This window comes from Gasterosteus aculeatus, chromosome 13 (genome assembly GCF_964276395.1).
Source record: "Gasterosteus aculeatus chromosome 13, fGasAcu3.hap1.1, whole genome shotgun sequence".
Lineage (NCBI taxonomy): Eukaryota > Metazoa > Chordata > Actinopteri > Perciformes > Gasterosteidae > Gasterosteus > Gasterosteus aculeatus.
This window is the reverse complement of record NC_135701.1, coordinates 23232558-23245029: the sequence shown is the minus strand read 5'-3', so window position 1 is coordinate 23245029 and position 12472 is coordinate 23232558. Positions and strand designations below refer to the sequence as shown.

Genomic DNA, 12472 nt, shown 5'->3' with positions numbered 1-12472 from the left:
CGAGGAGAGGAGAGATTGAAATTCAAGCAGGTCGTCAGGTCGTTTATATTTACGCCATCTCCTTTCCGACGCTCGCATGGTGGCTCTCATGGCACCGGTTGAGACAGCCACGGAGCCGGAGGGGATTTGCCAGTCCGTCGTGTCGTAAGAGGGCAGAGAGAGTCTAGAGAGGAGGAAAGAGTTGAGAGGAGAGTCTCTGCAGCAGCGTTCGGATGCAAGAGTGAGAAGGAGTCAGTTGAAGGGAGAGCTGATAGAACAGAGGAGGCCAGCGAGGAGGGAGAGAGGGAGCGAATGTTGCGACGAGCCGGGATCACGTGACCTCCCTTCTGTGGTGTCGTTCTCCTCAAACGGCTCTCAAGATGTGGAGAATTCAAGAGAGAAAAACACATGTTTGTATTCTATTGCGTTCTATCAGATACATTGTGTTAATCCAGTCAATTCTATTTTATTTTCTGTCGCTTTATATTATCTCATATTTAATATACATCGTATTATTCTATCTCATGGACGGGACAGTGGACAGTGGGGTGTAGCCCCCCGGGGGTACGCGAGGGCAAACATGTAACAATAGTTCATAGTAGGTATAACGTACACAAAATAGCGACATTAGTTATAAAACTAACCTTTGCAAGATTAAAATAATAAATACACTTCAGCTCGTAGACACTAGCTAACGTCATTTACCGCAGATGATCAGTCATGATGTGTAATGATAATTTAGCTGCTATGTGTGTTTAATTGTAGATGCAACCTGCCTCTGAGCCTGTGTGTGCGTCCTTATTGCTCCTTTAAAGTCACGTAACTGAGTTTATTGTTTCAAGGTATTTAAGTTGTTTTTTTGCTTTGTCCTGGTTCAGAATGAATTTGATATGTTGCCCCTCTTGTTCGCTCAGTGAGCAAACTGTTCTGTGGTCCGATTTTAATGCAGTTATAAATAGACTTTTTCTTTCTAAGTGTGGGGGACTGGGATGCATGAACCCAGGTGGGATGTAGAAGGGGGCGTGGCTTAACAATTTCAGTTAATAATCTCATTGTTTTGTATTGTGACAAACACATTTAATCCAATGCATTTTATTAATGATCTTATTTCATTTTGTATTGGTTTGTATTATAACATGTTTTTCTGCTGAGAGAAATGAGACGCGTGGCCCTTTAAGAGGAAAGTGATGATCAGCTGATTGATCAGATCAATATGTGACAGATGAAGTGGAGCGAGCCAAAGAGAGGAAGAGAAGTCCACGAAGAGGCCGGGATGGAGGACAACTCCCTGTACAGCGGCACTGAGACAGGTAATACGCTGAGTATCGCTCCATGAGAGTACTCCATCCTAAGTACTAACGCTAGTACTCGAGTCAAGTACTAGTACTTGTACCTGACAGAAAACAGACGGCTGGTTTAACAGACCCCCGGCAGACAGCAGTAATATCTTAGTTTTGTCCAGGTAACATCTAAATCTTTCATAAATATGACAGTAATACTTCAGTAAATATGTCATCAGTTTATCTTCACTGGTACCGGTGGATCATCCAGTGCTGTGAATGGATGGGGTCCAGCTTACATCCAGGACCTGGTCCAACCCGACATCCCGACCTGCACTCTCCGCTCTGCATGTGATAAACTGCTTGTTCCTCCTCACTGAGAGCAAAACACTCCACTAGATCTCCACTCTTTGCTGTCCTGCTCCTAAATGGTGGAAGGAGGTCTGTGAAGACATCAGGACCACAGAGAGCCTTCACATCTTCAGACTAAAGACACACCTCTTCAGACTCTACCTCCACTAACACACTAACTAACTGCAGCACTTACATTGGACTTATAATGGTTCTTATCTACAGCAAGTTGTACATCGGCTTAAGCGTCGGCGAAGTGACGTGTGATGTTGGTGCAGTGGTGCTGAATGTTGTGGTGGTATTGGGTGGTGTGGTGGTGTTAGGTGGTGTTGAATGGTGGGTGGTGTTTTGAGATGCAATGGTGTGGTGGTGTTGGCTGATGAGGTGGTGATGGGTGTGTGTGTATGCGTGTGTGTGTGTGTGTGTGCGTGTGTGTGTGTATGCGTGTGTATCTGTGTGTGTGTGTGTATGTGTGTGTATGCGTGTGTGTATGTGTGTGTGTGTGTGTGTGTGTGTGTGTGTGTGTGTGTATGTGTGTGTGTGTGTGTGCGCGTGTGTGTGTGCGTGTGTGTGTATGTGTGTGTATGCGTGTGTGTATGTGGTGTGTGTGTGTGTGTGTGTGTGTGTGTGTGTATGTGTGTGTGTGTGTGTGCGCGTGTGTGTGTGTGTGTGCGTGTGTGTGTGTGCGTATATGTGTGTGTGTATGCGTGTGTGTGTGTGTAGTCGCCTGCTGGGCTACTTCGTCTTATTCTTTTATCTTCACAGGACAAACTTCCTGTTTGTTAACAGGAAGTTGAGCAGCGTGTTTCTCAGGCGTGTGGTTTGAAGTGTTTCCACTCATCATCCGCTGGTTCTACTGGTCCTGTTGTCTTCATTGGTTCTACTGGGTCAGCTGTGTGTACTTGTTCTGCTGGTTCTACTGGTATAAAAATGGCCCAGATTTTAAACAACAATCCACTTTTATTCTCTCAAAGTCCGAAACAGTTGAAAGCAGAAGAGTCGTGACTCAAAGCCCAGTGCAGGAAAAATGCTCAGTTTACAAATGTCTAATTCAAATCTACAGTATAAAATAAAGGTCTATAATCTAGAGGAATATATAATAAAAAATAGTTTTTTAAGAGGCGAACAGATAAACACTCGGTCACTGAGGGGAGTGACCGGTGGGACGTCAGAGTCAGTCAGTGGGGGACCGGCTCTGTTGATGAGCCCGAATGCCGACGGGAAGAAACTGTTGGTGTGGCGGGAGGTCTTAGTCCTGATGGACCTCCTGCCAGATGGAAGGGGCACAAACAGGTTTTGTCCGGGGTGAGAGGGGTCGGCTACCATCTCTTTAGCTGCTTCAGGGTCCTAGAAGGTTGGTGGAGCTGTGGGGGATGGAGTCAGGACATTGACCATCAATTCTGCAGTAGAACTCGTTCAGCTTGTCTGCAGGCAGAGGTCATTCATGGAGAAGGTGGGGGGGGGCTTGTAGTTTGTGAGGTGTTTAAGGCCTCTCCAAACCGAAGCAGGGTCACTTGTTGAGAACTGTAGTTGGAGGTTGGGGGGGAGACTTCGTTCTGTGCTCCAGGGCTCCAAGTATTACCTCTCCGGGACTTTGGGGTTAATCCCCTTCCCTTTCCTTCCTGCTGCTGGTTGGCAAATAAATGCCCACTATATTCTTTTTCGAAGATTCATTATTTACACTCTGAGTAACATGGTTACAGTACAAGTTTTCCTCTGGTCGCATCACCGCTCTCTCTCTCGCTCGGCCACACCCACCCTGGACGTGCTGCTCCTAAAGGGAGCGCCACTTTACACAGCCTCTGTGAACGCATCTATCCTGAAAACACAGTGGTAGTGGTAGGTTGGGTGGTGCTGGGTGGTGTGGTTGTGTTGGGTGGTGCGGTGGCATTGAGTGATGTGGTGGTAGGTGGTGTTGGGTGGTGCGGTGGCATTGAGTGATGTGGTGGTAGGTGGTGTTGAGTGGTGTGGTGGCATTGAGTGATGTGGTGGTAGGTGGTGTTGGGTGGTGTGGTGGTGTTGGGTGGTGAGGTGGTGTTAGGTGGTGCGGTGTTGTTGGGTGGTGTTGGGTGATGAGGTGGTGTTGGGTGGTGAGGTGGTGTTGGGTGGTGTGGTGGTGCTGTGGTGTTGGCTGGTGAGGTGGTGTGGTGGTGTTGGGTGATGAGGTGGTGTTGGTTGGTGTTATGTGGTGTGGTGGTGATGGGTGGTGTGGTGGTGTTGGCTGGTGAGGTGGTGTGGTGGTGTTGGGTGGTGTTATGTGGTGTGGTGGTGATGGGTGGTGTGGTGGTGTTGGCTGGTGAGGTGGTGTGGTGGTGTTATGTGGCGTGGTGGTGATGGGTGGTGCTGTGGTGTTGGCTGGTGAGGTGGTGTGGTGGTGTTGGGTGATGAGGTGGTGTTGGTTGGTGTTATGTGGTGTGGTGGTGATGGGTGGTGTTGGCTGGTGAGGTGTTGTGGTGGTGTTATGTGGTGTGGTGGTGATGGGTGGTGTTAGGTGGAGTTGGTTGGTGAGGTGGTGTGGTGGTGTTGGTTGGTGTTATGTGGTGTGGGGGTGATGGGTGGTGTGGTGGTGTTGGCTGGTGTGGTGGTGATGGGTGGCGTGGTGGTGTTGGCTGGTGAGGTGGTGTGGTGGTGTTGGGTGGTGTTAGGTGGAGTTGGTTGGTGAGGTGGTGTTGGGTGGTGTTGGCTGGTGAGGTGTTGGGTGGTGTTATGTGATGTGGTGGTGTTGGGTGGTGTTATGTGGTGTGGTGGTGATGGGTGGTGTTAGGTGGAGTTGGTTGGTGAGGTGTGGTGGTGTTGGTTGGTGTTATGTGGTGTGGTGGTGATGGGTGGTGTTAGGTGGAGTTGGTTGGTGAGGTGGTGTTGGGTGGTGTTGGCTGGTGAGGTGTTGGGTGGTGTTATGTGATGTGGTGGTGTTGGGTGGTGTTATGTGGTGTGGTGGTGATGGGTGGTGTTAGGTGGAGTTGGTTGGTGAGGTGTGGTGGTGTTGGTTGGTGTTATGTGGTGTGGTGGTGATGGGTGGTGTTAGGTGGAGTTGGTTGATGAGGTGTGGTGGTGTTGGTTGCTGTTATGTGGTGTGGTGGTGATGGGTGGTGTGGTGGTGTTGGCTGGTGAGGTGATGTGGTGGTGATGGGTGGTGTGGTGGTGTTGGCTGGTGAGGTGGTGTGGTGGTGTTATGTGGTGTGGTGGTGATGGGTGGTGTTGGGTGGTGTTATGTGGTGGTGATGGGTGGTGTGGTGGTGTTGGCTGGTGAGGTGGTGTTGGGTGGTGTTATGTGGAGTTGGTTGGTGAGGTGGTGTGGTGGTGTTGGCTGGTGTGGTGGTGTTGGGTGGTGTTAGGTGGAGTTGGTTGGTGAGGTGGTGTGGTGGTGTTGGGTGGTGTTATGTGGTGTTGGTTGGTGTTATGTGGTGTGGTGTTGGGTGGTGATGGGTGGTGTTAGGTGGAGTTGGTTGGTGAGGTGGTGTGGTGGTGTTGGGTGGTGTTATGTGGTGTGGTGGTGATGGATGGTGAGGTGGTGTTGGGTGGTGTTATGTGGTGAGGTGGTGTTAGGTGGTGTGGTGGTGATGGGTGGGTGCGTAAGGGTGCAGCCTCGGATTGGGTGTCTCCCATGTAGCTCCGCCCCCTGTCAGTCAATGGCAGCATGGGGAGCAGAGCAGTGAGCGATACTGTAATTGAGTATTAATACTAAAACTACTACTTACAAATAAGTAAAGTAACTCTGCTGGAGTTGTTCTCCAGATGTTCATGAGCTCATCTCTGGAGAAAGAGCTCCTGGAATCACAGCAGAAAACAGAATGAACAAAGGGGTCAGGTGGGGGCCAGGTGGGGGCCAGGTGGGGGTCAGGTGGGGGCCAGGTGTGGGCCAGGTGGGGGCCAGGTGGGGGCCAGGTGTCTTGCTCAGAGACACTTCCACATGGAACATGAAGCAGCCACCTTGCGGTTCCCGGCGCTCGTCGTACTGACTTCTATCACTAAAGAAGAGCTGCATTTCAAAATAAAAGAAAGTGAAACTGTGCACGTTCAAGTAAAGTGCTTCAATTCAGAAAAATACAATAAAGGGAAGAAAAGCTTGAATTTTCCCTTTTCTGTTTCACATTTGGACGTGACAGTCAATTATACATAATAATTATATATATATATATATATATCCACTCCCCCACTGTTTTGCTCAGTGAGAGAATTGAGCTCTAGTTTTGCTGCCTGGACGTTAATGCTCATTGAGCCTGATGAGACGCTGGTTCAGTGCTGCAGTGAGAAGATGAACAGAATCCAGTCCGTCCATTGATGATTAAATACTCTACTTTCTTTGTGCACTGTTCTCTTTTTGCAAAGCGCCATTTGTTCCTGTCCTGTCTGAAGGTATTTAAGGTATTAACCGTACAAAGATATTTAGCCATATGAAGGCCTTAAACCTTATGAAGGAACTTCAACCGTAGAAAGAAGAAGAAGGAGCAGACGGGGAAGTGAACATAAATCACCACATGCAACACTAAGAAGAAGTTTAACACTGAAGCAGCTAGAAAGATGGTGGCCGACCCCTCTCACCCCGACAAAACCTGTCTCTTGTTTTATACTAACCCATAGCCTTATTCTACTAACCCATAGCCTTATTCTATCCTTATTCTACTAACCCATATCCTTATTCTACTAACCCATATCCTTATTCTACTAACCCATAGCCTTATTCTACTAACCCATATCCTTATTCTACTAACCCATAGCCTTATTCAACTAACCCATATCCTTATTCTACTAACCCATATCCTTATTCTACTAACCCATATCCTTATTCTACTAACCCATAACCTTATTCTACTAACCCATTGCCTTATTCAACTAACCCATATCCTTATTCTACTAACCCATATCCTTATTCTACTAACCCATATCCTTATTCTACTAACCCATAACCAGCAGACGCTTTTATCCAAAGCGACTTACATTACACTTTTAAACCCATGGCTTTTTCACATTTTTGCCCGGGGAGCAATTAGGGGTCAGGTGTCTTGCTCAGGGACACTTCGACATGGAACATGGGGCAGCCTGGAATCGAACCAACAACCTTGTGCTTCACAGCACACCTTCTCTAACCCCTGCGCCACGACAACTAACCCATATCCTTATTCTACTAACCCATAGCCTTATTCTACTAACCCATAACATTAATCTACTAACCCATATCCTTATTCTACTAACCCATAGCCTTATTCTACTAACCCATAACATTAATCTACTAACCCATATCCTTATTCTACTAACCCATATCCTTATTCTACTAACCCATTGCATCAGCATTTCATTCCACTTTATTTTATTACTGGTTCACTGCTGTCTAGTTGTCTATTGTTACACTGTCTACTGTCGCGCACCAACCGCCAAGACAAATTCCCTGTATGTTTGACATATTTTGGCAATGAATGTTTCCTGATCCTGATCCTGATCCTGATCCTGATGTCCATTCAAAGACGAGATGTTTTTATGAAGTGTCAAAGTGCAGGACGTCTGGAGATGTTACAGATTACATTACATGTTGTGTATATTCGTTCCATGTGGGTTTGATGAATCTGCTCTGCATTGTGTGTCTGTGTGTGGGTCAGTGCGTGACGTCCGGGTGTGCGTCCGGAGGACCGAGGCCTCGGAGCGATGCCGGCTGAAGGGAGACGGGTTCCTGCGAGCCGACGTGGACGCTCTGCTGCTCCTGGGGAGGAGCGGGGAGGAGGTGCTCACCTGGCCATACAGGTACCTGAGACGCTTCGGACGGGACAAGGTGAGACCCACACAGAGACGCAGAGACGCCCACACACAGAGACGCACACGCGCTGACCCCCCCCCCCCCTCCCTCTAGTCCACCTTCTCCTTTGAGGCCGGCCGGCGGTGTGACTCCGGCGAGGGCAGCTTTGAGTTTGAGACCCAACGAGGTAACTTCCTGTTCCAGGCGGTGGAGTCCGCCATCAACCGGCAGCGGATCTCCTTCCCTCAGAGACAGACCTCCTACCAGGCCGGTCCTGAGGCCGCTGAGGACCCCCCCCTGGTCCCGAGCAGGACGGCCCCGCTGCCACAACTACGGGGCCATGTGCCACAATCTGCAGCTGCTCAGGTGGGTTCACAGCGTCTCCGCACGCTTCCAGTCGCAACACGATGAATCAACTTCTGGGAAAGATTTCATTTAGAAAACAAAGTATGAGCTCAGGACTTTTGATGCATCAGGACATGAACATAAAGACATGCTTTCAGGAATGAAGTTAGACCTTCAGAATAAGAGTCTTTACTTCTTACATGTTGTATCCGATACAGTCGTTGTTTTCTGTGTGCAGGGAGTCGATGACGTCTACAGCATGGTGAGCCAAACTCCAACCATACAGAAGAGTCATCATCGAGACAAAGACAGCTCCTCCCCTTCGCATCAGAAACCACAGCAGCGCCTCCAGGTGGGACACTACTCCTTCCTGAAACATACGTCATGTAGTCTGTCCTCTGCAGCCGGACCCTCCTCTGCCTCACTCAGCTTTCCTCCCTTTTCCACATTAAGGGTTTTTTAGAGGTTTTTTCTGTGCCGATTTGAGGGTCAAAGGTGAGAGGATGTTGTGTGTGTACAGACTGTAAAGCCCTCTGAGGCTAAAGAAAAATAAAATGAGTTGAATATATATATATATATATATATATATACATATATATATATATATATATATACATATATATATATATATATATATATATGTTAGGGCTTTCAATAGATTACAAATACATTAACTAATTAATCACACACTTTGAAATTCATTAATCCCGATTAATGATGATTGATAAATGTCGTTACAATGTGGTTTGTAATGAATGTTTGTAGTCAGAGTAGAAAACGTGTATTTTACACACAGAACTCCACCTGTTGGAACGCGTTGAACTGCGACTCGTCCTCCTGCTCTTTGCTCTCAGCTCTCCATCATTTAACGTGTTTGAAGTCCAACAATGTCCCACATTCAGCAGGTCCTTTAGGGACACAGTGGTCCTCTGCAGGCTGTGTGGAACGTTAGATGTCGAGATGGAAGTAGCCTAGCAGCTAGCTTAGCATAGCTAGCTTAGCGTGCTTTAAGTGGTCCGTTTGCCACTCGCCCCCCTTCCTCTGCTCGGGTCTCTGCTGTGTGTCGCGCCTGTTTGTTTGACTTCCATCTTGACGTCACGGACTGCAGCTAGCGGCCGTTTCGTTTCCGCGCTCGACTTCCGGTTCACTTTTCAACTGGTTCCGTCTGCTCCGTCTTCAGACCCGACTGGAGCCCCCGGTGGAAAAAATGCTGACGGGGGTGAAGAGTTTGACCCTGGACACCCGCGGCCACCTGCCCCCTCACAAGAACCAGGTGAAGATGATCTCCAGCCTCCCCCTACCCCACGCCGAGCCGGGCCCCCACAAGACCTACTCCCAGATCGTCCTGCCGGGAGACAGCGCCGTGCCCCCCCCAGTCCCCCCTCCGGTCCCTCCACAGGATCCAGGCTACTCCCTCCCCTTCGACACCATTGGCGCGCCCTCGGTGATCTTAGGTCAGAGGGCGGAGCCCGGCCCCGACCCGCTCTACGACAGCATCGACGAGATGAAGATCAGGAACGTCTTCCCAAGCGGCGACGCCGGGGCGGCTAACAGAAAGCTGGAGCACATCTACGACGAGCCCGAGGGCTGCGCCGCCCCCGCCGTCCCCGCTTCCTTGTACGACGACCCGGAGGAGGTGAGGGGAGACGCCTGGAGGGTCATGGGCACGGAGGCTGACCCCAAAGGTCACGAATACCCGTACAACCCCTGCGTTGATGACTATGCCGTGCCCAAACGGGCCAAAAGGGCGCTGCTCGCGGCGCGCAGCACCAACGAAGAAGGGAAGGAAGAAGACGGGGAGGGAGAGCAGGAGGAGGAGGAGGAGAAGGAGGGAGAGGAGGATTCGCCATACACCAACGTGATGGTGAAGATCCCATAGAGGAGATGAGATCCAGCATCTGGTCTTCATTTGCTTCTTCTTCTTCAGCTTGTGTCTTCATTTAGTCCAAATGTCCACATTCCTGTGGCATGAACCAGAGACCAGATGCTCCAGCTGCATTCTCCCTAATGTCCACCAGGGGGTTGCTCCTCTGTGAGAAGATGACAAGGACCAAGATGGTCCCACTGGACATCCGTCACAGCCTTTATTCAAGCGCCTTGTGCCTGTTAGCCTGTTAACGTGTTAGCATCATTTTCTGGACTCTAGTTTGATGATGTAAAGTCTTCCTCTGTCGCTCCTGCTGCTAGATGTTTATTTCCTGTAGTAGTATGAAATGATCTTGTACTCACTCATCAACGTCACTCATATCAGCTTCAACCCTTTAATGTCAGATGAGAACACAATTCTTCCGGATGTCGGAGCGCCTGTGAACGCACCACTGGACTGGTGGAGCACCAGGCTGCTGTTTGTATGTTTATCAGGCACGTCTACACGACTCTTTAATCTTCATTAATTCCTCTTTTGTTCGTTATTAAGAGGACATTTTGGAATACAGAGAGAAATGCTTTAAGGTTGTTATAGAATGAATGTGATGGCTTCCAGGAGAAAGCAGCAGGAGTTTACCATTAATGTAGCCAATCAGAGGGAACAAAGAAATCATCATCATCATCATCATCATCATCATCATCATCATCATCAGCTCCTTGGCTTTTTAGCTAATTTTGTTTTCAAAGTGAGCAATAAAATATTATTCTTCCAATATGTTTCCCCTGATTTTGGGAAAAGGTTAACTGATAAATATACATTCTATATTCACATATACAGAGCTGAAATATTCACCCCCCCTTGGACTTTTCCCCATTTTATTCTGTCACAAACTGGAACTCAAATGGACTTTTTCAAGCAGTTCAAACTACATTTCATTGTGACACAAACAATAATGAATGACAGTAATCCAGTCTAGAAGTAACAAACGCATGAACTAGTTTTTCTGCATTACTTTGAGACAGGAAGTCTCGATGTGTTATGTAGATGAAAATAGTCAGTCCTTGAAGTCTTCTTTATATGCGAGTTGAAGGTCATATCCTGGTCCAAGAGAACTCCCAGATTCCTGACATTGCTGCTGGGTACCAGAGCAATTCCATCCATAGAAACTGTATCACGTGACAGCTGGCTTCCACGGCGCTCTGGGCCTATCAGGATAACTTCCGTTTTTTCTGAGTTTAGCATCAGGAAGTTGCCGGTCATCCAAGTTTTGATGTCTCCAAGACATTCTTGAAGTCTAACTAGCTGGTCCGTCTCTTCTGGCTTGATCGACAGATACAGTTGAGAATCGTCTGTCAGGAAGGTACATTCGGGAAGGTAGGACTCAGACGCAGAGTTTTCCAGCAACAAAAAGGGACTTTAATAGTAAAAAATTCTAAACTAAAATTTCCAAAAAGGCAAAACGTAGTCGAGAAACAGGAGACAGGAACTATGACGTGGACATGGGCTTCCGTACAATTAATAATGACGCAAAAACAGACACACATGGCTTAAATACACTGGGGAGGTGCAGGTGATTGGAAACAGCATATAGAGGTTAAATAAAATCGGTCCAAGTACAGAACCTTGTGGGACTCCGTGACCAACATTGGTGGTCTTTGAGGATTCACCGTTTACAAGCACAAACGGGGATCGGTCCGATAGGTAGGATTTAAACCAGCTGAGTGCAGTTCCTGTGATACCAATTAAATGTTCTAGTCTCTGCAACAGGATACAATGGTCTATGGTATCAAATGCGGCACTGAGGTCCAGCAAGACAAGAGATGAGTCCTTGGTCCGATGCAAGTAGAAGATCATTCGTCATTTTCACCAGTGCTGTTTCTGTACTGTGATGCACTCGAAATCCTGACTGGAAATCCTGGAACAAAGCATTGTTTTGTAGAAAGTCACATAATTGATTTGCGACGGATTTCTCAAGGATCTTAGAGAGGAAGGGAAGATTAGAGATAGGTCTGTAGTTAGCCAACACCTCTGGAGCAACAGTAGGTTTCTTAAGAAGAGGTTTAATTACAGCAACTTGAAGGACTGTGGTACATGTCCTGTCAACAAAGACTCATAATATCTAATAAGGATGTGCTAACTAAAGGACAAACTTCCTTAAGCAGCTTGGTCGGAATCGGATTCAAGAGACAAGTAGAAGATTTAGACTTTGAAAATAAAGAAGAAAGATCAAGGTTGATGGAAGAGAAGGCATCTAAACAGGCATCAGGGCCCACTGCTGCATCCAAGGTTCCTACATCGGAGGACAGGTCGGCACTGGTTGAATTTAATCATTGAAGAAATTCATGAAGTTACTTGAGGGAATAAAGTAGAGTCGTTTTCTCATGGACCTCTATGGGACCAGAGGAGTCGCCCCCTGCTGGTCACTACAGAGGATGCAGCTTTAACACCTTGTTAAACATGTTAGCCCATATTTTGTTGACCGGTTTTCGAGGTGTTTCGATAAACACACAAAAAATAAAAAGATACAATCACCATGAAAACATACATCCATAAGGCGGAGCGAATCAGCTGACGGGATAAAGCTCTATTTTAAGTGTGACTCCTGGTACTTCCAAATGAAGCTTCATTCTTTGCAGACCCTTCTTCTTCTGTTTTTTGCTCCTTTCTTCTAGCTTGAGGATTTGCTGTAATTATCAAGTGACCGAGACAAGCGATTCAGGATGGATTTTATGAGCTTGTCTTAGTCTCACTATTAGTTGAGGTCATCGTGTTTTCACTCGTGTGTCCTTCACTCTTTAAGGACCCTGCAGGTTTGTGTGTGGTGGTCCTCAGCTGGTCTCTGGTGCTGTGGCCTCCACATTAAGCAGAGCGCTGGAGACGCTGCAGGCTGCCGTGTGACTGTGATGCTGCCCGACACTTCAG

At 47.8% G+C, this 12472-nt stretch overlaps 1 protein-coding gene and 1 long non-coding RNA gene across 2 annotated transcripts in view; both read left to right on the top strand.

Moving 5' to 3' along the window:
- dok2 (docking protein 2) overlaps positions 1-10322 on the top strand; it is a 14935-nt gene extending 4613 nt beyond the window's left edge. Inside the window, exons 4-8 of the mRNA XM_078086510.1 lie at positions 1202-1289; positions 7205-7374; positions 7453-7704; positions 7922-8035; positions 8864-10322. Coding sequence (XP_077942636.1) covers positions 1202-1289; positions 7205-7374; positions 7453-7704; positions 7922-8035; positions 8864-9562 — 1323 coding nt within the window. The 3' untranslated portion in view covers positions 9563-10322. The remainder of the gene's footprint in view (positions 1-1201; positions 1290-7204; positions 7375-7452; positions 7705-7921; positions 8036-8863) is intronic.
- On the top strand, positions 3386-3724 carry LOC144386272 (uncharacterized). The gene is made up of 3 exons (XR_013451955.1): positions 3386-3519; positions 3563-3598; positions 3652-3724. It is a non-coding gene; the product is annotated as an uncharacterized LOC144386272 (long non-coding RNA).
- Positions 10323-12472: the final 2150 nt, after the last annotated feature.